At 38.3% G+C, this 25,766-nt stretch overlaps 1 protein-coding gene across 1 annotated transcript in view; it reads left to right on the top strand.

The window, feature by feature from the left end:
• The first annotated feature begins 979 nt into the window (after positions 1-979).
• The window catches only part of LOC113066191 (pleckstrin homology-like domain family B member 2), a 44,482-nt gene continuing 19,695 nt past the window's right edge, over positions 980-25,766 (top strand). Inside the window, exons 1-6 of the mRNA XM_026237943.1 lie at positions 980-1,255; positions 6,925-6,993; positions 7,064-7,187; positions 8,739-8,921; positions 14,635-14,754; positions 21,330-22,477. Coding sequence (XP_026093728.1) covers positions 1,232-1,255; positions 6,925-6,993; positions 7,064-7,187; positions 8,739-8,921; positions 14,635-14,754; positions 21,330-22,477 — 1,668 coding nt within the window. The 5' untranslated portion in view covers positions 980-1,231. The remainder of the gene's footprint in view (positions 1,256-6,924; positions 6,994-7,063; positions 7,188-8,738; positions 8,922-14,634; positions 14,755-21,329; positions 22,478-25,766) is intronic.

Genomic DNA, 25,766 nt, shown 5'->3' on the forward strand with positions numbered 1-25,766 from the left:
AGTGTTTTCTCAAACTGGCTTAACATTCGTAGCTTCTGCCTCTTTGTTTGAGGGTTCTGCTGGGTTCTTCTGGACGCCAGGGTGAAGCGAGGTTGTATGGGCAACACCGGCCATCTGTGAACTGACCAAAGGTCATCCAGCTCTCCATTACTTATGTTTGTCCAACTCATTTGGGAACTATAAAACATAATGAAGCATTTTAGACAAGTATACATGCATAGAGCAGGTGATGTCAAGCACTTTTTTAGAAATGCAGAATTGGTGTCTTTTTATGATTTTGTTATTTACTAAATGGCATTCATCTTTTTTCGGAGATAAAGAAAACTGGATGAGCATGCACTGGAGTATCCTGTTTACCAAAAGATTTGAGCCGAACGTGACCTCTAATCACAAACTGGATGTTGGGTGTGAACAGCGGTGGGTGTGGATTTATGACACACGCTGTAGACTGTGTATGTTAAATAAACAAATAGTTTTACTGTGGATATTTTAATTAAAATTTATGAAAGTAAAAAACTGGCTGATTTCTATCATTGTTTTTATCTTTTTTGGTATTTGATGTAGGCATTTTCGAATCAGAATTCAAGAACTGGCCAATGAAAGTAAACTTGTAAGAAAAGATTTTACTCATCATATAAAATATTGCATTATACATGTATAACATACAAAACACTAAACAATAATAGTCACATTGCCCCTGATGCACGGAAATGATGAACAGCCTAACGTATAGCTAGATGTACACACGTGGCCTATGTTAATATAATGTTAACATTTTGATTAAATAAAAAATGAAAATGAAAACATACCCTAAATATGTGTTAAGAATATATATAAATTATGACTGGTTAGAATATTTTGCTCCATGTCTCAAGAAGCAGTGTATTGTTAGTGCTGGCTGAACTGCACGCGCCGCCGTCTTCAGTGCGCATGCGCACAACAGCGGACAACCAGCTGTTGCATTCCATAGAGCACAGCGGACTCGCTGCTGGCCAAGAGCGCAGACAGCGCCTTTCAGTCACCAAAGAGACACAGGACTTGCTTTATTTCTTTTGAAATAATTATTTGTAACAGAGTGCTTGTTTTCAACTTTATTAATAACGTTTGGCGAGGAGGTGGAGTTTACAAATCAAGAAAAATACTGAATTGGCTTGATAATTTTTTTTTCTGGATATTTGGGGAAGAGCGCTGCGCACCTTCTGTATAAGTGCCTTTGGAGCTGCAATTCAAAATGACAGATGTCGTCTCGGCAATGGTGAGACTTATGTTTTGCACAAATAATCCTTTAAGTAAAACTTTATTTAGGGCTAAAAGCTGTTCTTTTAATTAGGAGTGATTCAGCAATTAGGGACACTTTTAAAAAGCTCATTTTCAGTTAATTTGGTATTTACGTGAATGATTTGTTTAGTTTTTCTTTTCTTTTAGACTGACCAAAAGCTTTCAGTGAGTCTAAAAGAAAAGAAAAACTGAACAAATCATTCATGTAAATACCAAATTAACTGAAAATGAGCTTTTTAAAAGTGTCCCTAATTGTTGAATCACTCTTCTTTGCTTATGTCTAATGTTTAGTAGGTTAAATACTGATAAATATGCTTGATAATGTTTTTTTTTGGGCCACAGTATTTATTTAACTTAATCTATGATCAACTCTTGGCACAAGCCGTGGTATGGGTCTAAATGTGTTTTGACTGTTGAATTCATCATGGGCAGTGAATCATGACCTATCAACTGAGAGATAGGCATTATACAGTAAACATCGAATACCAGAGACACTTTTAAAGGGTTAGTTCACTCGAGAATAAAAATTCATTCATCTTCTACTCACCCTCAAAGCCTCCTAGTTGTGTCTGACTTTCTTCTTTCAGAATAATCCAATTGAAGCTGTATTAAAAATTGTCCTTACTCTTCCGAGCCTTTCAATGGGGGTAAGCAGGTGTTTGTTGTCAACAGTTCAAAAGACGTGAAATAAAGTGTGCAGATCTGTAATAAAATGCCCCTCACACAGCTCCAGGGGGTGAATAAAAGTATTTTGTAAGATAAATATCCAGATTTCCAAAGTAACCGGAACCGGAAGATGTCAATACAGATGTCTTAGTGCCTCAGCCCTGCGTGGTTAGTGATGAGCGTGGAGAGAGAACAATTCAAAATGTTGGTCAAGAATAAGAAGCACAAAATGAAGATTTGTAAAGAAAAATGTTGGGGATTTCGAAATAAGCCAAGAGGAGTCTGGTTTTTGTTTCCTTTGCTCCTGCATTTCCCAGAGCCACGCGCGTGATGCATATGTCTTCCATCTTCCGCCTGTACGTCTTCCGGTTCCCAACAGTCAGCAAAGGTGAGAAAAAAAACTACAAATGTCTATTACATTTGAAATCTGTATATTTATCTTACAAAAAGGCATGGATTCGCTACATGGGGGCCTTTATTCACCCTGAGCCGTGTAAGGGATGTTTTATTACAGATTTGCACACTTTAAGTGTTGACAACAAACACCTGCTTACCCCCATTGAAGGGCTCGGAAGAGCAAGGACAATTTTTAATACAGCTTTGATGGGATTATTCTGAAAGAAGAAAGTCACACACACCTAGGATGCAGAAGATGGACGAATTTTCATTTTTGGGGTGAACTAACCCTTTAAGACAATCTGAAAGCAAACAGTCCCATGTGGTGCGATTTTACTAAACAGTGCTGCCTGACTGAACAAGGAATAATCAAACTGAACCAAGCAAACAATTTGAGGTTTATAGTTGTGTTTTTTGTGCATTGTTTTTGTTTTATTTGACTTAAATGACCCATCTGTTCACAAACAACTGCATACACTCTCAAACCAGATGTCATGGTTGTAAAAAAACAGTCTATGACACTAAGAGCACAATTGCTATAGTTACATGCATAAGAGCAGCAATTATTTCATGAGTCAGTGTGAGGGGATGAAAAGAAACAAACATGCAGACAGACACAGAGAGCGATGCTAGATGCTGTAAGTGAAGCAGATGTTATGGTTGGACCTGCCACTCAACACACAATTGGGCTCAGGTGTGTTAACCTGTGATTTTGCTGACTCATTGACAGACAGGTTGTGGATGGCGCAGATGTTACAAAGATAGTAATCACTTGTGCTAAGTGATGATTCTGGCAAACAGTATAACCCCCTGCAGTGAGAAGAAACATCTGCATGAGGTCTGTTTGCATCTAAAAACACCATCAGGTGATTTACTATGGGCCAAACATACACTTTTGGTTTCAAAAGGGGTTTTTCACAGTGATGCCATAAAACAGGGGTCTCCTGGATGAAACTCTACAGGACAGCGGCCCTCCAGGACCGAGTTTGGAGACCCCTGCCATAGAAGAATCAATGAGATCATTGTAACATGTGACAGACTGGACTACATAAGGAGTGCTGCCTCACCACCTTTGAGAGATCAGATGGTTTTCTATGCTGATATTGTTAAAGAGGCAAGTGTGTGGCCTTTAATCAAAAGATGATGACCCCTGATGAAAAGCAAACATGTCAGAGTATCTCTTTAACATGACAATATAAATTCAGAGCCTACAAAGCCTGAATTCATGACATTGTCTTATATATATATATATATCCATTTATTTATTCTATGTTAGAGTTTGTTGCAGATCTTTTTCATAGGGAGAATAACTATTTAATAATCTAACTTTTTCCACTACAACACTACAATCTTTGGTACAATGTAAAGGTTCCATGGATTTTGAAGGTTCTTCATTGAACCATACAGTAGATGCCATAGAACTTTTATTTTTAGGAGTGACAGTAAATAGTCAGCTAGTTTTCCATTCTGAACACAGCCCATATGTTGGGCAGAAAGTTGAACAGGCAACCATCACAGCCTACGCCAAAATCATTTGGAAATGACTTGAAAGTGATGGTGTTTTCTGCCCATGTCCTTGTTACTGTAGATCTGATGAGGGAAAGGAATAAAAAAAGAGGGAGGTTGACAGACCATTTCCCTTTTCAAATCTCCCATCTGTCCGCCGAAATGATATCCTTGTGTGTGTAGCTGTCACCACCCGTCTCAATCACCCGTGCAACTCTGGGTGAGATTTGAATTTGTGATCCTTCTTTGATCGTCCCATGTGTGTTCCAGCTGAGTCGTCGGGAACGTCCTCCCACATCATGTCTTGTGTTAAGCACAAGGACTCAAAAAGCCTTGTGTGTCAAATTCTGGCCTTCTTGCTTCATTTGTTTTTCATCATAGATCTAATGTCTCTATGTTCTTGTAACACTTCTGTCTTTCTCTCTGAGTCTGTCTCCACAGTCTTATCTTTCATCCTGTCTCTGTGGCTCATAAAATGAATGTTTTCAAATTAACACTCACCCCCTCTTCCTTCCCCCATTTGACTTCTTTCCTGCATGTACTGTAAATAACCTTCCATGGTCTTTATGAAAAGTCTGGCTTCTTTGTTTGTTGTTGATGTCTGAACATGCCTGAACATAGCAGCTTCTACCTGAATCAAGAGGCCTTCTAACAAAGATCAGCCAGTGTGTAAACAGCAAACCTGCCCTTATCGCCCCACAGATGCCCACATCTAGAATCCCAAGAGTTGATTGGACGGAGAGGTGGTAGAGAGGAATGGAGCTGGTATTTTCATCCTGGGGTGAAATTCTCAAAAGCAAAACACTGGGACATTCCTGCAGGAACATGCCTGTCTACCTGTCAGGAAAGAGGGCAAAGAAAGTTGAGGAAAGGGCCTATGGTTCATGTGCAGTTCTTGTTTAACTTTAAAGTAGGTCATGCTATTGTCAAATCCCTTCTTGGGATGTGGTCAGACATGGGTCTTAAATATCCTAAATGACTTTAAAATTTTGAAATTAAAGTTAATCCTTCTTAAAAAATAATAATAATAAACTTAAGTTTCAAGTAGTGAATGCAGTACTGTTTAATTTCTGTTCACTTTAAATCAAGATCTTTTTTATTTAAGAAGTTATAACTTTTATTACGTTGTACATGTTTCCTACCTGTGTGTGTGTTTGTTTATTAAATGTTTTATCACATACGTAGTTATATTAAGGCAGTGCTAAATAAAATGCTATTTCTATCATCATTTTTAAATATCATATATCTTACAGATTTTGTAAGGAGTGTGTAAACTTACAAGCATAACTGCTAAAATGTTACTAACACGATAAAGAGTACTATAGAAGCGTAGTTGTAGGTGCACTCTGATTGGACCTTGGCATATGAATTGGAAATGAGGGTGCTTGAACAGCAATGATCTCAGTTGGGAAGTCAGCTTTGTATCAGAGGAAATAAGAACAGCGGTATAAAGCCAGATGTTCCTCTCAGGCTTTCAGTTCTGGAGAACCCAAAAAGTATGTGGACACTTGAGAAACACTTAAAATGCATGACTGTCACTGCAAGATATAACAAAATATTTTTAGGTTGAAGAAAGTTAGCACAAGTAGACTTCTGAAACAAAATCTTTTACAAAAACAAGGGAATTCAGTTATGAAAGCTGAGTCAAACTGACCTCCCCAAAATATTTTGGGAACCAGTTCTGCAGTCCAGAAGCATTTGGCATTTGCAACCAATATTTTGTTTTTAATGCAGTGAAAATATTACAGTTTAACTGTGTCTTAAGTGTCCAAATAATTTTTGCAGCATCTCTCTCTCTCTGTCTCTCACGTGTTCTCTCACTCTCTCTCTCTCTCTATATATATGTATCTGTGTGGGTGAGCAGGGTTAACAGAAATGCAAATAGGCCCCTCTCTATGGTTACTGCAACTCTGGGACGGCAGGACCAAAGCAAGGGCCATTTCTCACTACATCTCCATTTGGCATGGCATGCCAAACACTCCCAGTGACTCGTGGGAAATAATGGGCATGGAACATTCCTGCCTTTTCCTCCCTCTCTGTTTTTTGCTCCTTTGGGATCATTTTCACACACATTCCAACCTATGTTACGTGTGGCAGCTGGATTAGAGAGTGTGAGTATGTTCGCTCTGATGTTTATGGCCCTCAGGAGCTGTTTGTGAGTGTCTTTGCAGTACCTATCTTGTTACTGGAGTGCCATTAAACATAATAGCTTTTTTGGTATCTGGAGTCACTCAGTGGTTTTCAAACTAGAACTGACAGATAATCAGCAATTGTTTGCTAATGTTGGCTTTACATGATCTAAACCATCATGTTGGAGTAAATATTTAATTTTCTAAATGTCATGCAGACATATTGGAAGGACAATGGATTACTTGTTAGGGACATTTTAATGAGTAATCCAAAAATTTCATTCTTGTCTTTATTTGATTTACACTTATGCCTTTACATACCAATATAGTATTCATTATGGAACACAAAAGAAGGAATTCTATGTTCAAGCAGCTCTTTTCCAAATAAAAGTTAAAGGTTGCCAGACACTGCCAGAATTGTATCAATATTATAAAAGTACTCATGCATTATATTGCAGTTATTGTGAATCCACAAATCTAAATCTATGTTATTGTTCACAGACAAATCTTTACCTCCATCTGAGCAATAAAATCATATTCACATTTACTGCATTGGTTATCACATGGAATGTAGAAGGTTTTTTTTTTGGGGGGGGGGGGGGGTAATGATGCTAAAATAAATCATATTTGCCATTACAGAAATAAATAAAATACAATAAAAAACAGTTATTTAAATGGCAATAATATTTCACAATATTACACCTTTTAACTGTATTTTTTATCAAATAAAAGCAGCCTTTGGTGTGCAGAAGATACTTCTTTCAAAAATATTATAAAAGCTAAATTTGTATTTGTGCTCTACTTAAGAAACTGTTAGTCAAAGTGAAAATGAAAGGCAAACTATTTTGGTTAAAGTACATGTCATATTCTTGAGGAGTTAAGTCTGTTAACCCCTTTCATGATTGTACAAGTATAAGTTTAGACATATCTGTCTTTGTTCTTCTTACAGGATACAGAGCCAAACAGCCCGGTGAGCGTCCTCGAACTGGAGTCAGATCAGAGCCTTGGTTCTCCTAAGGTTAGTGGGCCATTTGCTCTTTTCTTCTTAGACGTAGAAACTGGTAATGAGCTGTAATGCTCTGTTTTAGAGTCCGCCCCTGGACCTGATTGACACAGGAAAAGGACTGAAAGTACAAACCGCGACCCCTCACCTAGTCAGCCTGGGCAGCGGAAGGCTCAGTGTAGCCATTACTCTACTACCTCTAAAGGAGGGTATGGGACTTTTTTTTCTCTCTGTTTGATTCTGCCTCAGATCTCACGATCTCTCTCCTTCACACAATACCCAAATAACCATGAACAATAGCCTGCAAAGAATAGATCTCTAAATAAGACCCTCTATCTGTTTGTGCCTTCATGAAACACTGGATGCATGTGGCTTTTATTGTTAGTGCACTTAGGTTATGATTTTCTGTTGTAAAGCCAGAACCCAGTGTATCTTATTTAATCTTTACCTTATAGACATGACAAAAAAGGGTCCACCTGTCTCTGATTACACACAGGTGTCAGGCTTGTCCTAATGACACCATGTCTGAGCTCCGGCTCATTCCTCAGCCCTCTTATCATGGTCAACATGGTAAACGCTGGAATGCAATCTAAAAAAGGTTCAGGAAATGAAGTGTGCAACGCAACCTATCGGAATAGAGACTGGACAAAGAGTCAAGCTGACGTCCTCCCAGTGGGATGGAGTAATAAAGTCAGTATTACAGTATTATACAACACTATTACAGTACCGCCATAGTGCTGAACCCACACAAAGACTGAATTAAAAATGCTATTTCGAAGCAGTCTAATTATGTCTTGATATAAAAAGAGCAAATATTCGACCAAATCCCTTGGTAATAGATTGTGAGGTGTTGAAGTAAAGCTGTAAGGGGGTGATTTGCATCACTGGTTGAGTGTGTGAGCCAGCAGAGGTCAGAGAAGAGTGGAAATGTAAAACAGAAACAGAAAGTTCCTTGGAACAATACATCTTAATGCCAGCACAAATCTCCAGACTGTGACTAAAATTGTCACAAATGGAAAAAAAAAGCATGAGCCGAGTTCAATTCACAAACAAATAATCATCATAAAAAAAACAACAACACAAAATGGTTTCAAACTCATTTAAAATCATTAAGAATCCATTACTTTACAAGTAACAAATAATTCACATATGACTCCCTAACTGAATCATTTTACAGTTACATCCAATTCGAAAATAACTGGGAACTGTTACTGTCATAGTTCTGTTTACTGACTGGTTGTTAATACCGTATGACCATGTCAATTAAAAATATATATTCACAACACAGTTTTATTTAAATTATAATGAAAAATTATTTATTTAATTATTATTTCGTTTTTTTATTCCAAACAAAATAGCTAAATATAGCCCAAATAAACCCCTAGAATATTTTTCCCTAATAATGTTTAGTCTTCAGCCCTAGCCACGGTTTAACTTAACATTGCTTGTAAATCACTGACAACTCTAAAAGCCTATGTACATTTTCATCAAAATTCAATTTAATAGGCCACATGAGGTAAAAATTGAAAGCCTCACAGTTGGCGAGAATTTTTTGGCACTGAATAAACCTGTCGGCTGAACTTCCTGTAGCACAATTTGCAGGATTAATAGATGAACTGATTAAATATATATAACCACATTGCAGGCATACTGTATTTATAGTGTTGCATTTCTTACCGCCAACATTAATTTATATCAAACCCACAGCGGCACTAAAAGCTTGCACTTACAGTTACAAAGTGAATTACTTTTTATTACAGGAGTGACACACATTAGCCGTGATGATGCCCCTGTACCTCAGGACATCACTATTGAGGGTCCCGGCATTGAAGCCGAACACTGCAGGATTGAGAACAGAGGAGGGGTCGTCACTCTTGACCCATGCGGACACCTGTGTTCACTCGATGGAGTTCCTGTTACCAGACCCACACTACTTACGCAAGGTAACCACGATAGGAATGATATTGTTTCAGTGAAAATGCATTTACAGCATGCATGTGTTGTTTGTTTACTTTGGAAAACACAGTGTCTGAGTAAATGAAAAGGGGGAGAGGTTTATGAAGTTTAAGTTGTATTGGAAATGCATAATATGTCTTTCCAGCAGGGTCATGGTTTTGGACATCACACACAGTTTAACTTGAGTGGTTTTGGATCTTTTCTTAATGCGACTCTGTGACTCAGAGCTTCCAGAAGTGTTAGAGTGAGCTACCAAGCTCAGCTTTTCTTCCCAAGGTGGTATTTTCCCATAATTCCTGCATTCTTTAGCCTCACCGAGTTCCTCAAAGAACGATCCATCATTCTCTATGCTATTCTTTCACATCTCAGTGAAAGCGAGTCAGAAAAAACATTTACCAGATTAAATCTGACACTTTTCAATTGTGAAGTGCAAATATTGACGGGATTGCGAAATGTGCCCTCTGCTTTTGTCTTTGTTTCATTGGGAAGAGCTGCCAAATAGGCACGACTGTGATGCAAATTAAAACAAACAAAACAACTACAGAGAGACCAGTTTTGACGGAACTCGTTTTATACATCTGTATTGCAAAAAGAAGCCACATGCTAGTTATAAAAGAATGCTCTGTCTATAAGAAATAAAGGCATATTTGAGGCTAACCTCCCCTGACTCTTAAGTGCTTTGAGTCAGTTAGATTAAAACTGAGAGCACGTGAGCTACAGCGCTGGTAATGATCAGCAGAGTTCAGTTAGAGGTCTGCTCCACCTCCTCCTCTCATTGTGATGCAACAAGCGACATCAAGCAATTGCAAAACTTTATTTGATTGGCAAATTCTTTGATTGGTGTCAGAGTACTCTATCTATTATTAGACTGTTTTTCCAGTTCCGTTTGATCATATTTTGGTGGTCTTTGTCATAAAAAATAAATACAATTTAAAACCTGGTTTAATTTTATACATCTTTTTTATAGTCTACTATTACTTTTGAGTCATACTGAAATCAGATTTCTCATTGTCTACAAGGTGATGTGGAGAGGTCAGATTATGCTCAGTCTTGTGCAAGAGGAAAAACAGATTTCAGTTGGTTTCAGTCAGAGTTGCACAAATTATTGTTCAATAGGCAAATCCTGCAATGGGCTGTACAAATATCTTGTAAAAAGTGCATAAACTTGGTTGATTCTAGAGTCTGCATGTTGTAGTCTAGGTTGTGTTTCTCAGATTATTCTTTGGGGGTTCTCTTAGGTAACATTATCTCTGAGTAGGTAGACAAAGAAAAAGGAGGTGGGGTTAATTAGCCCCTTTCATTTACTTTTCCAGTGTTTGTTTTAACAACAGGATAAGGTTCGAGATTCCCAATGTTAAAAAAACAATGCATCAATGAAACTGTTCATTAAAATTTTGACTTACTTTCAAATGCGCATTAAAGGCAACCAATAGTGAAAAAGCTAGACTTCCCTCTCCCATGTTGTCCTTGAGTATGTAAAGAGCACCTCCCCTTTAGGTTGGGTTGGGAGCGTTTGCTTTATTGACCTCAGGAGAGGAGGAAAGTGAAGCGGTGAAGATTACTGGCACTGGCTTTCGTCTCCAAAATCTATGTAATTGACTGCAGAACTCTCTCAATGGGACTTCCCGAAAGGTTTGTTTTCTTTTCTTATTCATCATTTTCTTCAGCAAATTTATTACATATGTGGTTTAGACTATAACATTGAATCCACGCTGCAAGTTCGGGACTCTAGCGCTTACATGTTCGCTCACAGCGTCTTTTTTTTTATAGTTTGTATTGTTACACTATTTTTAATTAGTAAAACCTTTTTTTGAATCTGCTTGTTCAAGTTCGTTTTTATATTCTTTATTTTAAGTTTTATTTTTATAAAATTAAATATAGGCTAAATATTAAACATGGTCATATATTGACGTGCGTGACGTCATAAAAGGCTATAGAGGAAGATCACTTCTTGCACTTTTTAAACTTTTATATAATATTCTCACATATTCTGTAAAAAAATAAATAAATAAAAATAAAAGAACAAGTAGTTTAGAAATGCACAGCTTATCTCTGAATGTAAATGATTGTCAAGTACAGTACAAAGACTGCTGTTGCTGCAACTTATCACACTGTGAGTCAGGGTGAGTTTGATTTAGATCTGGTCATCAAATTTTAAATCTAATTAAATATTTTTGAAATAATCCTTAAATATTTATGCTATCCCAATGTCATTGTATTTAAAATTATATAGCCTACATGTGGAGGCATTATTTTAAAATAAAGTAGTTTAGTGGTTTTGATGTATGCATTTTATAACTTAGCTTTCCTCAAATTGTTTAGAGTATCATACGGTTCTTTATATTATGTGATTTGTTTTGTGCTTGCACATCAGCACACAAACTGTCATCATAATGTTTTCCTGAGCAAAAGGCCAGATATTATTTTCTTCTTATTTATCAAATAACATTTACCTAATATCCATGCTTTGATCTTAACTATTTCTCCCCTCTAATTGATAGCACTAAACAGATATATTAAATGTTTTATTACAGCAGAAGATTGTTTCCTTGTGGTACAATGGTTAATCCAATAATTTGAGCAGGGAATTGTTCATAAAGTAACATGCACATTTGATTATGGGATCAAAGGAATCTTATTTTTAATCCAAGCCTGACTTTAGAAGAGAGAGTTTATAAGATGAAACAGCTGTGTTTGTGGATTCATTTGTGGGGCAGAAGGGCAGGAAAAGACTTGCAGTAAACTACAAGTGTAAACTCTTTTATGAAAGTCTTGGAAACAGTTTTATGAACCTAAACAAATGTTTTCTGTATTGAGGTACATTAAACAGAATTGCAATACAGTCACCTTGGGTGACAAGCTGAGATGTGTATATCTTTGTTCTTTTAAATGTATATTTATTTAGCCTTAGGAGCACAGCTGTGTAGACTAAACACTTATGAGTGTGCACGTGTGCTTGTTTCTGTTTCACGAGTGTTTCTCTGGACATGTTATGCCTATGGAAGTGTGTTGACTGATTCAGGGGTTTTATTTTCCTGCTCACTGTGTCCATGTGTTGTTATGAAATCAGCATATCCCGCAGCTCAAGTTGTATTTGTCTGTTCTGCGATGCATTAAAGGGAAGTCCAAAGAACGCTTTGAAGAAAGGTTCTGCCAGTGTTCCAAACCCTGGAATGTGCGGGACAGATTTAGGAAACTGAATGTTAAGGGTTTGGCATGTTAATGACACATGACTGGACATTTAGGGAATTCATCTTTGTAGCATGTGGTTCCATCACTGAGTAAAAAGTACTTATGCACTGTAATAAAATCTAACTTTAAAGGTCAGTTACATTTAGAATTACATACATTGAGTCATTTCAGCTCTTTTTTTTATTGTGTCTTGGTTAACTAAAAAATAAGTTTGAAAAGTTAAAAAAGTGAATGAGTTAAAGTAATATATAAATATAATTTTTAGAAAGGCTGGAATTTTATAAAGCTGCTCATGCATTGAATCCACTGATGATTTACAGGCAGTTCCCATTCAAAATTCTTGAATTGATGGAATTGTTTTCACTCACATTACAGTTTTTTTCAATCGCTAACAAGCATTTGTCCAAGCAGTTGTCACATTTTCAAAACTCTAAACACAATTTGCACAGCATCTGTCTATTGTGGCCATACCATTCACACATTTCATGTCGTTTTCACACAATATGGATTCATTGAACACATTTCCACAATGCTTACATTTTCTGAACAGACAAGCTATACCTCCCAACAAAATTATGGATCGTTTTTGTAGTATTTACAAATGTTAACACACAACATCCCACAATAGCAAAAACAATGTTCCAAACCTTAGATACAGTATAAAAACCTCTGCTTCTGCAATGATATCAGTTCAAAAACAATATATCTTAGCTGATTTATTTTGTGTAAATTGGGCAAACCACAACTGATTCCAATTTGGCTTAGACTCAATGGCAGGGGTTATTTTTTTCTATTACATTGACACTTATACAATAAAGGGAGGACTTTGAAGAGTGATATTTTTGGAAACAGAAAAGACAAACACTGTAATGTATGGACGAGGAAGAGTAAGAGCAAGGGGCCCAGGGAGAAGAGCAGGCCCAGTGAGAGATGCAGTGAGAGGAGCAGGAGCAGTGAGAGGAGCAGTGAGAGGAGCATGAGCAGTGAGAGGAGCAGGAGCAGTGAGAGATGCAGTGAGAGGAGCATGAGCAGTGAGAGGAGCAGGAGCATTGAGAGGAGCAGTGAGAGGAGCAGGAGCAGTGAGAGGAGCAGGAGCATTGAGAGGATCAGGAGCATTGAGAGGATCAGGAGCAGTGAGAGATGCAGGAACAGTGAGAGGAGCAGGAGCAGTGAGAGGAGCAGGAGCAGTGAGAGGAGCAGGAGCATTGAGAGGATCAGGAGCATTGAGAGGATCAGGAGCAGTGAGAGATGCAGGAACAGTGAGAGGAGCAGGAGCAGTGAGAGGAGCAGGAGCAGTGAGAGGAGCAGGAGCATTGAGAGGAGCAGTGAGAGGAGCAGGAGCAGTGGGAGGAGCAGTGAGAGATTGTTTTTATTTTACCCCCCCCCCCCCCCCCCTTTTTATTCTGGCCTTTTTGCTGTTGTTGTTTTTTTTGTTCAGAATGCTCTTATGTGTTTTAAGGATATTTTGTTCACTGTAAGCAATACTGTCAAACCTTTTCTGTTCTATCCTACCGTGTTTCTACTGTACCTCCTGCAGTAAACAGTAAAGGAAAAAAATAGCTTTTTACTGGAATGCTTGAATGTGAACATTACTGTACATTTGGACATACAGTTCCTAACCAAGAAATTTAGTGTAAAACAGTGAATTGCATGTTTTGCATGCAAATACCTGTAAAACTGAGAATGAAAAGTCTATGCAGTTTTTGTAATGTCAACAATAGCCAGTATTTTGAAACCTGGTGTACTTTGATTGACTGCATGTACCTTTTGAAGTGAAAACAAGTGTTATTCTTTGACAGAATAATTTAATTTTGAGTCAGATTTCCAGTGTTTTGGTAAAGTTGGTGTGTGCAGAAAAAGATGTGTTCTATTTTGAAATGAAGATTTAGTATATATTTAACAAAATGTGTTTTTGAGAAGGAAATTATCCATTTGGCCAATTGTGTTTTGTAGGTGTGAGTCTGTGTTAAGAGTTTAGAAAAAGTATCTGAAGTATGGTTAAGCGCTTGTTAGCGATTGAAAAAAACTGTAACTCATAGCTTTTTACATCTAGCAAAAGGACCACTGAGGAAAATATTTTGGGGTTTCATTGAGGAGGAAAAAGAGGTCCTACATATTTTCCATGAGCTGTTATTCAGCTTTCTATGCCTTTTTTCCAGGCTTGCATCCATCTGCCATTCTGTGGTCTCTGCTTTCAGATTAGTGGAAAGAGCAGACCCAACCCTAAGGATGTAGCAGTCAACTAAGAGACAATAAGGAAAAACGGATGTATAAATCAGCTTTTATGGTGAAACAAGCATTTCTTATTCAGAACTGGCAGCCATGCTGACTGACAACTGGAGTAATTGAATTATGAGGTTGAAAGATTCAGTGTTATTTCATATTTCAGCTTCCCTGGTGTCCACTAGTGCTCTGTGTTTCAGTGGACTATGAACTTGAGTGACATTAACACTAATCTGGTCTTTCTCAGACTGATCCAAGTGTGTGTTTATTTTCCTCTCTCGGCAGGTTACACACTCTGTTTGGGTAAATCTTATATCTTTCGCTTTAACCATCCTGAGGAGGCCAACCGTATGAAAAGCATGCTGCCTCAGAAGAGCCCCGTCTCTCCACTGGTGTACAGCACAGGTAACCTTTCCTCCTTCCATGTCTTCCAACTTATCTTAGCATCTTCTGTTCATGCTCTTCATCTTTCTTCTTTAACTATCCCGACCCCCTCAGAAACTGAAACCCGTACCCATACCCCCACAGAAACTGAAACCACTGATCTTTTGTACACACTCCACTAACACTGCATTGGTACAAATGGTAGACCAGTGGCTAACTTTTATGGATGACAAAAAGCTTGTGGGTGCTGTGCTGCTGGATTTCACAGCAGCTTTTGATGTTATTGACCATGACATTTTACTGTCTAAGCTTAAGTGCTATGGGTTTTCACATCAGTCTGTGTCCTTGATATGCAGTTATCTCTCTGGTAGAAGTCAGCGGGTATTTTTCGACGGGAGCTTTTCTGATTGTAAACAGTTGTCATGTGGTATTCCTCAGGGCAGCTGTTTGGGTCCATTGTTGTTTTCTGTGTTTGTCAATGATTTGCCACATGCTGTTTCAAGAGCAGATGTTGTACTGTATGCAGATGATGCTACAATGTTTTATGCATCACCTACAATAACTGATACAAGTTGTACCTTGCAGAATGAACTTAATGCCATTACAAATTGGGTGAAACTTAATAAACTAGCTCTCAATATATCTAAAACTAAATGTATAGTCTTTGGTACTAAACGTATGCTTGGCAAGCCTTGCAACTTAAATCTAATTATTGATACATCTGTGGTAGAGCAGGTGAGTCAGACTAAACTCTTGGGTGTGAAGCTGGATAGTCAGCTCTCTTGGGCTGATCAGATTGACCACATTGTGTCTAAAATGGCCAAAGGCATTGCTTTTTCCCGGAGATGTTCAGTATATTGTCTACTATATTGTAGTTATGAAAACAGTTGTCCAATCTTTAGTTCTGTCACATCTGGGGTACTGCCCAGTAATTTGGTCCAGTGCTGCACAGGGACATCTGAAAAAATTACAAATTGTTCAGAACAGAGCCGCAAGAGTAGCCCTTGGTTGCTCTTTTCGCTCCAGTGTGGATAAAATGCATCCTTGTTTGGGCTGGCTAAAGGTGGAGGACAAACTTAATATAAGTCTTCTCTGTTATATGCACAATGCTCTATTTAAAAGCAATCCAAAATCTTTTGTAGATAAATTGGTTTTTAGTGGGAATTGCCACGCACATGTTACGCGTCAGGTGAGCTCAGGTGTGTTAGTGGTTCCATCCGCAAGGTCCAATTGTATGACAAGAACAGTTTTAGTTAGATCGTCATCTGCTTGGAATAAATTGGACTTAAGAACAAGGCATATATCCAACATATGTAATTTTAAGAAGACTCTAAAACAGATTATTATTAATAGCATTACACCAGTTAATTTGTGACTGTTATAGGTACTGACATTTTCAAATGTTGTATGTGTGTGAATGTGTATATGTGGATAAATGTATACATGTGGTTATGTTATATGTAAGTTATATGTATGTTATATTTGTGTATTTTTAACTGTACATACGTTTCAGCACATTTATGGGCCCCAGGAAGACTAGTAACCACATTGTGGAAGCTAATGGGGACCCAAATAAATAAACAAATAAACAAATAAACTCGCCAGCTCAACATATGTGGAGGATCTTCTCTGACTTATATATGTGTGTGTGTGTGTGTGTGTGTGTGTGTGTGTGTGTGTGTGTGTGTGTGTGTGTGTGCGCTTACAGTTGTTCTCAGTCACTTTGGTGCATTTCTCAAATCAGAAATGAAATTCTCAAAACTACTTGTACAACCTCCACATCATCTAGTCATTTATTCACATCATAAAACCAATTTATCATTCTTTTGATCAAGTTGCGATTGCTTTTGTACATTCATGCAATTGATTATGCACATTTATCTTCGGTTTCCTACATTATCATTTGCTAATGTCTTGTCGCTCAAAATGTATTATATACTTTTCTGTGCAAATAGTCTTACCGCTCAGAACATCTAGTCTTTAGTTCATCATATAAGTCATTAAATGCAAAATGGTTAATCTAGTTGTCATAAACTGCCAAGCACACTTTTTATTTTTATTTTTTTACACATTATTATTAGACTTTTTGTAAATTTGGCATGAATTGTACAAGTGAATCTTTACTAATGAAGAGAATGTAGATGATAAACCAATGGTAAACAATGTCTCTGAAATAGCTCAAAGGTTCATCTCATGAATCTTCAGTTGGAAAGCTTTTACTGTATAGACAGAGGACAACACAAGAGTTTTAAATTCTGAAAATTGACTTATTTTCATCTTTGTGCCCCCATTTCTTTTTTCTTTTTTACAGTTTTTTTCAACTGCTTACACACAAAAATATTACTTGTCACACAATTTCTAAAACCTGACACTCAAACACCAGGACCACACACTAAATCTGCAAAACCATACACAAATTTTTGGCCTTTTACTTAGTTTTCAATTTCGTTAAACCCTTTTTGCAAAACACAACACACAATTTTCTATGCAACACACAAAAATCTTACAGGAAGTTTCTTGATTTCCTTTTATAAACACAACCAATCAAAATGCCACCCTAATTCATCAGTGCCTCACACTAACTCCTCACATGTGCAAACACTTGTTGCTTTACTTAACAACAACCAATCATAACTTTAGTAGTGGCCTATTAATAGGCCAAAGGTCAAGTAATAGCTTTTGGACAATGGATGCAAACAATGCAGACAGAGTAAGAGGAGTTGGAGGGAGAGCCAGAGGACGAGTTCGACTAAGAGGAGTTGGAAGGGGAGCAAGGGGAGGAAGAGGACGAGTCAGAAATGGAGGAGGACAAGGAACAAGAAGAGTGGTCTCGAATGAGATTAGGGCTACAGTAGTCGATCATGTGATAAACCATGGTTTAACAATGGTTGAGGCTGGACACACTTGGTCCTGCATACTACACTCTATTTCATACATAAGACACTTCATTCAAAAATGAAATCTCAGGGTGCCATTTGGAAAACACATGTATCCAAAATACAAAACACATTAGGTAATTGCTATCACTCAAATACACAACTGAAGGCACTTACTTGCAAAACTGAACACCAATCAGCCAGCTACAAAAAGCCCTCAGTTTAGCGATTTCAAGAACTTTGCAAGCATGGATGGAGGGAGAGCAAGAGCAAGAGGAAGAGGAAGAGCAGGAAGTGGAAGAGGAGGAGAAGGAAAAGGAGGAGGAGTAGGAGGAGGTCAAAGAGGCCATGCACGGACCCATATTTCTGATGATATAAGAGCAACTTTGGTGGACCATGTCATCAACCATGGCCTGACTGTGAGGGAAGCTGGGCAGAGAGTCCACCCACACGCCACATGTCTCTCCTGCAGGCAATAGAACAGACCTGTGACAACATTCAGGTGACAGCAATCCATGGATGGTTTCGACATGCAAGGGGATATTTTCCCCTTGCATGCATATATTATTTTTTTTTTTTTTTTTTTTTTTGCTTTATCTGAATTCATGTTACTGCACTGTACAGTGCTACAATGTACAATATTGAGGATGCCTATTTGCTTTTTTGGTTGTTTGAAAATGTGCCTCCTGAAAATATGCTTTCTGAATAAACAGTGAAAATTAAAGACTGCAGTGTTTTATATAAAGTAGACTAGTGTGTTCCCCCTGATCTGAAAGTGTATGCATATGATGCAAGTATGTGTCATTTTGTCATCAGAGTTACACTTTGACAGAGGATTGTTAGGTTTTGATAGCAGAGTTTAGGTTTTGATAGTAGAGTTTCAATTTGACACATGTGAATGGTATATTTCCCAGTGTTGTGTCATGTTTACTTGTGTGTAGAGTTTTGGCACAATGAGCGAAGTTTTGCAAAATGTGTTCAAGCAACGGGCAAAAACTGTAAAAGAAGAGCTTTAGGTTTTGAATAACAGTGCGTATATGACATAATCAAAAATATAACATTAACCTAAAGGTGTTTACAACGTAAGACAAATGTTTGCTTTTGAAATATGTTTGTGATATTTTGACTCTAGTGTTTCATTTTGAAAGAGATGTGGGGCATTTTACATCTTGTGTGTGCAATTCTTGAATTTGTGTGTTAGGTTTTGAAAAAAAGAGGAAAACTTTGGAAAATGTTTGTAAGCAGTTGAAAAAAACTGTATATCGCAATTACATTGTAAAGGTTTTTTTTTTTTTTTTTGGCCTGACCACTAGTAAAAGTGTAACTGGGAATTCTATCCAGTCTCTTTCAGTCAATATACAGTAATGTGTAAATCTGTACTTTTGAAATGGATATATGGCATACATAAGCATAGGGCATATTGTCCAATACAGTAACTGTCATCCAAAATGTTGCCATAGTTTACATCAGAACATCTCTCCAGAGTACACTGTTATATTGACAACATGACTAAGCAATTCGACTGTCTTATCCATAAACTATGACACAAGGACTTGACACAGATATTTATTTTTGAGAGATGAACTATGGATTTTGAGCAAGAGACTGGCTTTTGAAGGTTATCCATTGTGTTTTGCTATTTGTACGAGTTGTTTTGAGAAATGCACTAACTGTTTTGCAAATCTCAAGGATGATTCGAGAAATGTACCAAAGAGACTGAGAAAAACTGTAAGAGTGTTAAATGTCTGCTTTACAAGTCTGCTCAGAGCAATCTCTGCTCCAATGTCTGTATAGAAATGCCACTTAAAAGCCATTGTAAAAATTTGGCAGCTCTGACCAATCTCAGTCCCTAGTATCAGATTTTAATTAATTTTTTTTAAATAATTTATTTTCCCCACAACGTAATGTACATTATTTTTTGAGCAAATTCCTTTACGCCTTGTAAGTGCATTTACTGTATATATTTTTATTTCTAACTTAATAAATGTAAAAATTGTTGTTTTTTTTTTCTTTTTTCTATATTCTTAAATTGAACATTATTAAACATCTCAAAGGTGATTTTAATTTTTATTCCAATTTTTATGATATATATGCTGCTTCAGTGCCACAAATAAGGCATTAATTAATAACTTTTATTAAAGAAAATCGGTGCAATTCCTTGGAATTGTATGGTTCTATCTGAATTCTGAGCGGTTTTGAGATATTGAGCTTTAAAGTTTTTGCATTCCATATATTTTATAGATAGAATATTTTTTGTTATATAAATAAAAAGTCAAAAAAAAAAACTACACACAAAAAACATCACATGATTTCAATAAGTTAAATATGTGAATAACTCATTTTTTACATGTCAGATAGAAACTTATAACTCTAAGGGTATGAATTGCTGGACTAACTCAAACCTAAAACCTAAAAAAAAATTATTTAACTGTATATATCTATATGAACGACTCTTACCATTGAGTACAACAGCAAGTGTAGTTTTACCCGATTTAACATAGAGTATATATAAGTTAACCCACACACACTCAGGGAGCCAGTCTTGTGGGATGTGTGATCTGTACACAGATGTGGTTTGAAATCTCCCTGTTGATTGACTGAACATTTTGGGTGAGGTGTAGAGAGTAACATAAATCATTGCCACCTCCTCTCAGTCTTTCTCTCACTCACAATGTGTTGCTAGATTCCAGGAATGAATCTTCACATACACAAATGTGCACCCACTCACTCAAAGTTCATTGTACATAGCAAACCTGGGAAATACACACACTCTGTGCTCAGTATACTTGTATAATTTAAACTTTAACCCTTACGCATCTGTAGCCATATTAAGTGAAGCTTGTTGTTAAATGGTTAGCCAGAACCTCCCCATATATGGTCAAAGTTTGTATGATCTTGCATGCCTTTCCTTTAACCCTGTCATCCTTGTGATATATCTTTCAGTTTCTGCTCTATTTCCTTTCATGATTTAAGTTCTGCTTCAGCCTAATGCACGCACACATGCACCTTTAAAGAGATAAAGTGATTTTTCTTGGCATGTGCAAGTTTATGTGTTTATGAGCATTCACATCAGTCATCTGAAGTGGGATTTCTTTGATCTTTGCTGTCTTGGCACGTGGCGGAGCGAAGCTTACCTCTCGCCCAGAAAGCAGATGAGAAAAGTGTGTCTGTGAAAGAGGGAGATAGAAGAGCAGACATAGAGGCCAAATTAAACATGAACGTCTTTTGTCCGCTCTCTTCCAAGCCTGCGCTGGATCATATACAGTTATTTTAAAAGATAAACAAATTAAGTTAATGTTTTGTCACCTCATTGTGCAATATTTTGTGTAGTATAGACTCAGTTTCTGTTTCTGTTTCTTGAACATTCTAGACTTTTCCAAAATGTCTTAACTGGCTAGGTTTGTGTTAGTTCAAGCTGTAATGCCACATTAAATACTTGGACAGCAAGGTAAATGACTGTATGTATTGGTCCCTGAGGGAAAACTGATGATCTTTTGGTTCCAGGTCATTGCAGGTCAAATGAGTCTCAGGTACATCTCCCCATACTCCTACAAAGAATTAAAGCAATTCCAGGAGTTAACAAGGGCCAAGCAGACAGTTATATAACTCCTTGTAACCACTTTCTCATGCTTGTAATAGTCTGACCTTTTCAAAAAAGAAGCTGCTTGTAATAAACCTTTGTTTATTCTTCTGAAGAACCTTTCTTGTGTTTATTTTTAGATTATCTGAAGTTCAGCAGTGACTTCAGTCATTGTCTGGGTGTCTCTGGCTCTAGAGGGATGCGCTCCGTCTCCGAACTGCGGGATTTGATGGACACTTTACAAAAAAAGAAGCAGGCATTGGAGAACAGCTTGCGAGCCAATGGGGAATCAACCCCCTCCTACTTCAGCATGACACAGTCTCCGCCCACCACACCCAATTTGATGTCTACCATCACCACGTCCTCCCAAATATCCTATCAAGAACAAACCCGCCGATTGTACAGCTCCGAAAGGCCACCACTTGTGGCCAAAGTGCCAGGACATTCATCCAGTGGCATGCCTCCATCTCCTCGCCGTTCTGACCCTCGAGAGCGTGACACATCACTTCCTTATTCTCAAACCATGAGCCAGAACCAATCTCAGGATAGTCTGCTCCTCAATACGACGGGCAGTCGTCGTGCCTGGACCTCAGGCACAGCGCTCTCGATGTGGAACGGCTCATCCACCGTTGCGACTGATTCCCTCCCTTCAACACCAGTGGGCGGTAGTGGTGCAGCCAGCATGCCATCTAGTCCCCGTCTGTCTCGTAGATTCAATGCCCCAGATGCAAGCCATAATGGAGGACTCGAACCTGCTCCACGACAAAGAAAGTACTCCGCTGGGTCACTTACAAGCATGAGCTCATACAGTCACTCACTACCACGACTCTGTCGACCTGCCGACACTCAGCTTACCCTCCTGCCAAATTATCAGTCTCCTGAAAGGCAGCTTTCTCGTCCAAATGGTGCCAGCCATCAGAATGGTAATTCTGAGGCAATCTCTATCTCGCTGTCTAACAGACCAGATACCAAACACACCGTAGCACCTCCGGATGTCACCATGACATCGGGAGAAGCCACCAGCCCCCGCCAAGCCAAGAAGGTGAGTTTGACATCCACCAACTGCAACTCAGAACTGGACAGGCAAGCCATGCGTGGTCCCTCGCCGACTCTGGAGATTGGTCTCGGGGAGAGGAGGCAATCATTTGGAAAGGCAGGGCTGGGTCCCCCGAGTGGCTTCAGGGAGAGAAAGGGCAGCATCAGCTCTCTCAGTGGAAAGGAAGAGCTTCAAGACTACCATCAGAGACAGAGGGACGAAAGATTGCGGGAACAGGAAGTGGAGAGACTGGTGAGAGACTTTAATCACTTTATGTTGTTCATGTATTGCTTTAAAGTCAACATGACATGAATATTCACCTGATACATTTTTCTTAATGTATGTTTAGATTTGTCACTTATGCAGGACTTTGTTGTCCTCTTAAACCTGCCAAACTTGCGCTCTGGCATTTCACTTGGCTATAACTAACAGACTATGTACAGGAAGGCCCCTCTGGTTCTTTGTAGTGGATGTGGTGGAAGACCCCAGCAAAGGTGTGGCTGCATAAACCTCCTATTAATAGACAGCTCGACAGCCCAGAACCACATCCACTTTTATTGAACCCGGCCTCTCGAAAACACTCTCTGTGGGAGACCGCCCACAGCTGCAGATGATCCTGGCAAACTGCCCATGCTAACATGCCCCATTCTTGCTTCTCAGCTGCTCTCAATGGGGTTCAAATGAAAGGCAACAGAGTTTTTGTACGTTGTGGTTGAGGGAGGCCACCTGTGGCGCCGCCCTGCTGGGCAGAGACCAAACCATCATCGTAGGCCGCCTACTCATTAGTTATCACCACAGCTACAGGCTGGTGATCTTTACAAGGCCAGCACTGAGTGAAAACAAGGCTGCTACAGGTGGAGAAATATATCCACACATAGACTTTCATTGGGTTACTTTAAAAAACATATTATTACAGACCTAAGCCATGGTTGTACATCTCCAGAAAACACATACTTTATTCATGATGGGACAGTTGCGTAGCATGTGTTGTTTTTCCTGTTTCAGAGCCCAATTAGGTAAAAACATTTGGGAGAAAACTATCCAATAGCATTTCCAAATGGCAGCAGCATTGGAAAAAAAAGAAATTCCATGCAATTGATATCTATTTATATATTTACTGGCAATTTATTTGTCGCTCGCAGAGATATAAATTGCTTTGCCAATGACTTTGAATGTCTGTACGTCACCGGCGGCGCCAGGGGGGGTCTTGGGGGGTCTCAAGACCCTGCCAAAAAATGCCTTGACCCCCCATTTGACCCCCCAGCCTCTTCCTGATTAAAATATATATATATATTCGGGATAAAGATCCAAAAATGTTTCTCTTCAAACTACGCAGAACAATAATAAATAATAATTATTTCGACATTTATTCATACACTGAACCGAGAACCGTTTCTGTCGGACGCGTCCGATTCGAGAACCGATAACCTGATGATAACTGCGCATGTGTGATTCAGTGTGAAGCAGACTGACACAGAGCGCATCTGAACCGAACTGATTCTTTTGGTAAATGATTCTGAACTGATTCTTTGCTAATGTTATAAGCGCGGGTAAACCAAAGGCTTGAATGAAGGGCAATCATCGCCAATGACGGCATTACATCGAGCGCAAAAGAACCGGTGAACCATTTTTTTTCTCAACTGGTTTATTTGATCGAATTGTCCGAAAGAACCGGTTCACTTGAGCACCTGCTCCTTTGCCCCTTAAGTGCCCTTTTGTCAAAAGCAAAATTTCCTCGCATTTTTTTTGTAATAACATAAACTTTTGTGAATGCCTGCCCATACCCAATCATAATATTAGTACAATTTATTAATAATAATTTAGCCGTAAATAAGATGACCAACATGATGACTGTGACCTCATCCAACCGGGAAGATTCCTCATGCTGCACGCGCATTTTTTAATTGCTAGAGGATATTTCAACATCGTGGCAGCTGGTAAGTGGTGTTTCATTCTCAGCGAAGTGATTTTGGTGTTTATTTACTTATTATTATTTTACTAGAACGATGTGGTGTGAGAGAACATGCAGATATGTTGTTTATATTACTGTGTGTAGCCTGTAGTGTAGAAGTAACACTAGAGTGCTGTTTGAGGGAGAAAAGTTTCACAGGCATCGAGGGGTCTGGTCTTTTTTATGTTATTTGAATAAACTTTTATTATATTACAGTACTTATTTATTTTTAACATGTAAAAATAATTATCACAACACTGGTAAGGCTTATTCAGATTTTCTCATTCTCTGAATTATCATTATAAAAATAAAAACAATTCAGAAATGAATTAAAATATAATTATAATTTAAATGTGATGCAAATATTTTTTCTACAATAGCAACAGTGTTTACAACAGCAAGACCACTTTAGCCTGTAAACTCAATATCTATCTGGAAATAAATGTAAAAATATCAATGTCAATAATAATGCATAATATACCTGACATGAAAGTGAAGTGTGAAGGATATGAATAACAAATGTAGCCTGTCATTTGTTTACATTGCAAAGGTGTTTTTGTTGTTGAATAGCAGTAATAAGCAGTTATTAGCCATGTCCAATGTATTTTTTGTTGGTTTTCATGAGACCCCCCTTGAAAAGACCAGGACCCCCCATTGCCCCCCCAATCAAAATTGTCTGGAGCCGCCACTGCTGTACGTAAGTGCACATAGATGTTTTCCCCGCTTTTATCCCCCTGTTCCAGATCCTGATCATAAATGTAGTTCCATTAAATTTGTATTTGCTTGTTCTAGCTAGAACTTTTCATTACCTGTTAGTGCTACGCTATATAACGTGAGGAGTGATTCAAATAACATCAACGTTTTTATATTTTCGAGAATAAGTACACCACAAAGCAATAACTATCATTTGGCAGATCAATTCTTTCATTAATACAGAGAGTGTTTAGAAATTGATTAGGATTATAGGAGGGGATCCAGTGAAGTTTTCCCTTTCGCTCATGCACTGGGGCTGGTAGCCTGTCTAATGAATAAAAGCGGAAGGATTGAATCACGCTGTTCCTATTTGTATATCCTTTCCTGTCCAGTGCCAGCAGTGTTTTTATTGGGTCTAGTTTCAATCTCTGCCCAGTTTCTGAGAGCTCCCTCTCTCGCTCCCATTTGCAATCTCCCTTCCTACCAACTCATCAACCTCCCATCAGAGCGCTTGTGTTTCTGTCACCAGCTTAGTGTGGCGCTGAAGATGAGTTCATGTCTCTCAGTAATTTGTATTTGCTGTGCTAAGGAGAGTGACTGAACCTGGCATTTTTTTGATGAGGTCATGATCTCCTTCTGTGAGGTGGAGGTCACAGTGTGTCATGTGTCTGACCTCTGGATCTGTTGATATGGTGAGTAGAACTCTCTGAAGAATAGGGCCGTGTGAATGATGGGCTTGTTTTATGGACTAGGTTTCGATTTACAAGGAAATATCTTAATTATAGATTTAATAACTTTTAATATGCCTGTGATGCAGGACAGGTTGTTCATTATTAGCTATATGAGATAATTTTTCTTGCCTTTGGAAATGCTCACCTGAACTTGCTGTTTGCTGTA

Source organism: Carassius auratus, chromosome 49 (genome assembly GCF_003368295.1).
Source record: "Carassius auratus strain Wakin chromosome 49, ASM336829v1, whole genome shotgun sequence".
Taxonomy (NCBI): Eukaryota; Metazoa; Chordata; class Actinopteri; order Cypriniformes; family Cyprinidae; genus Carassius; species Carassius auratus.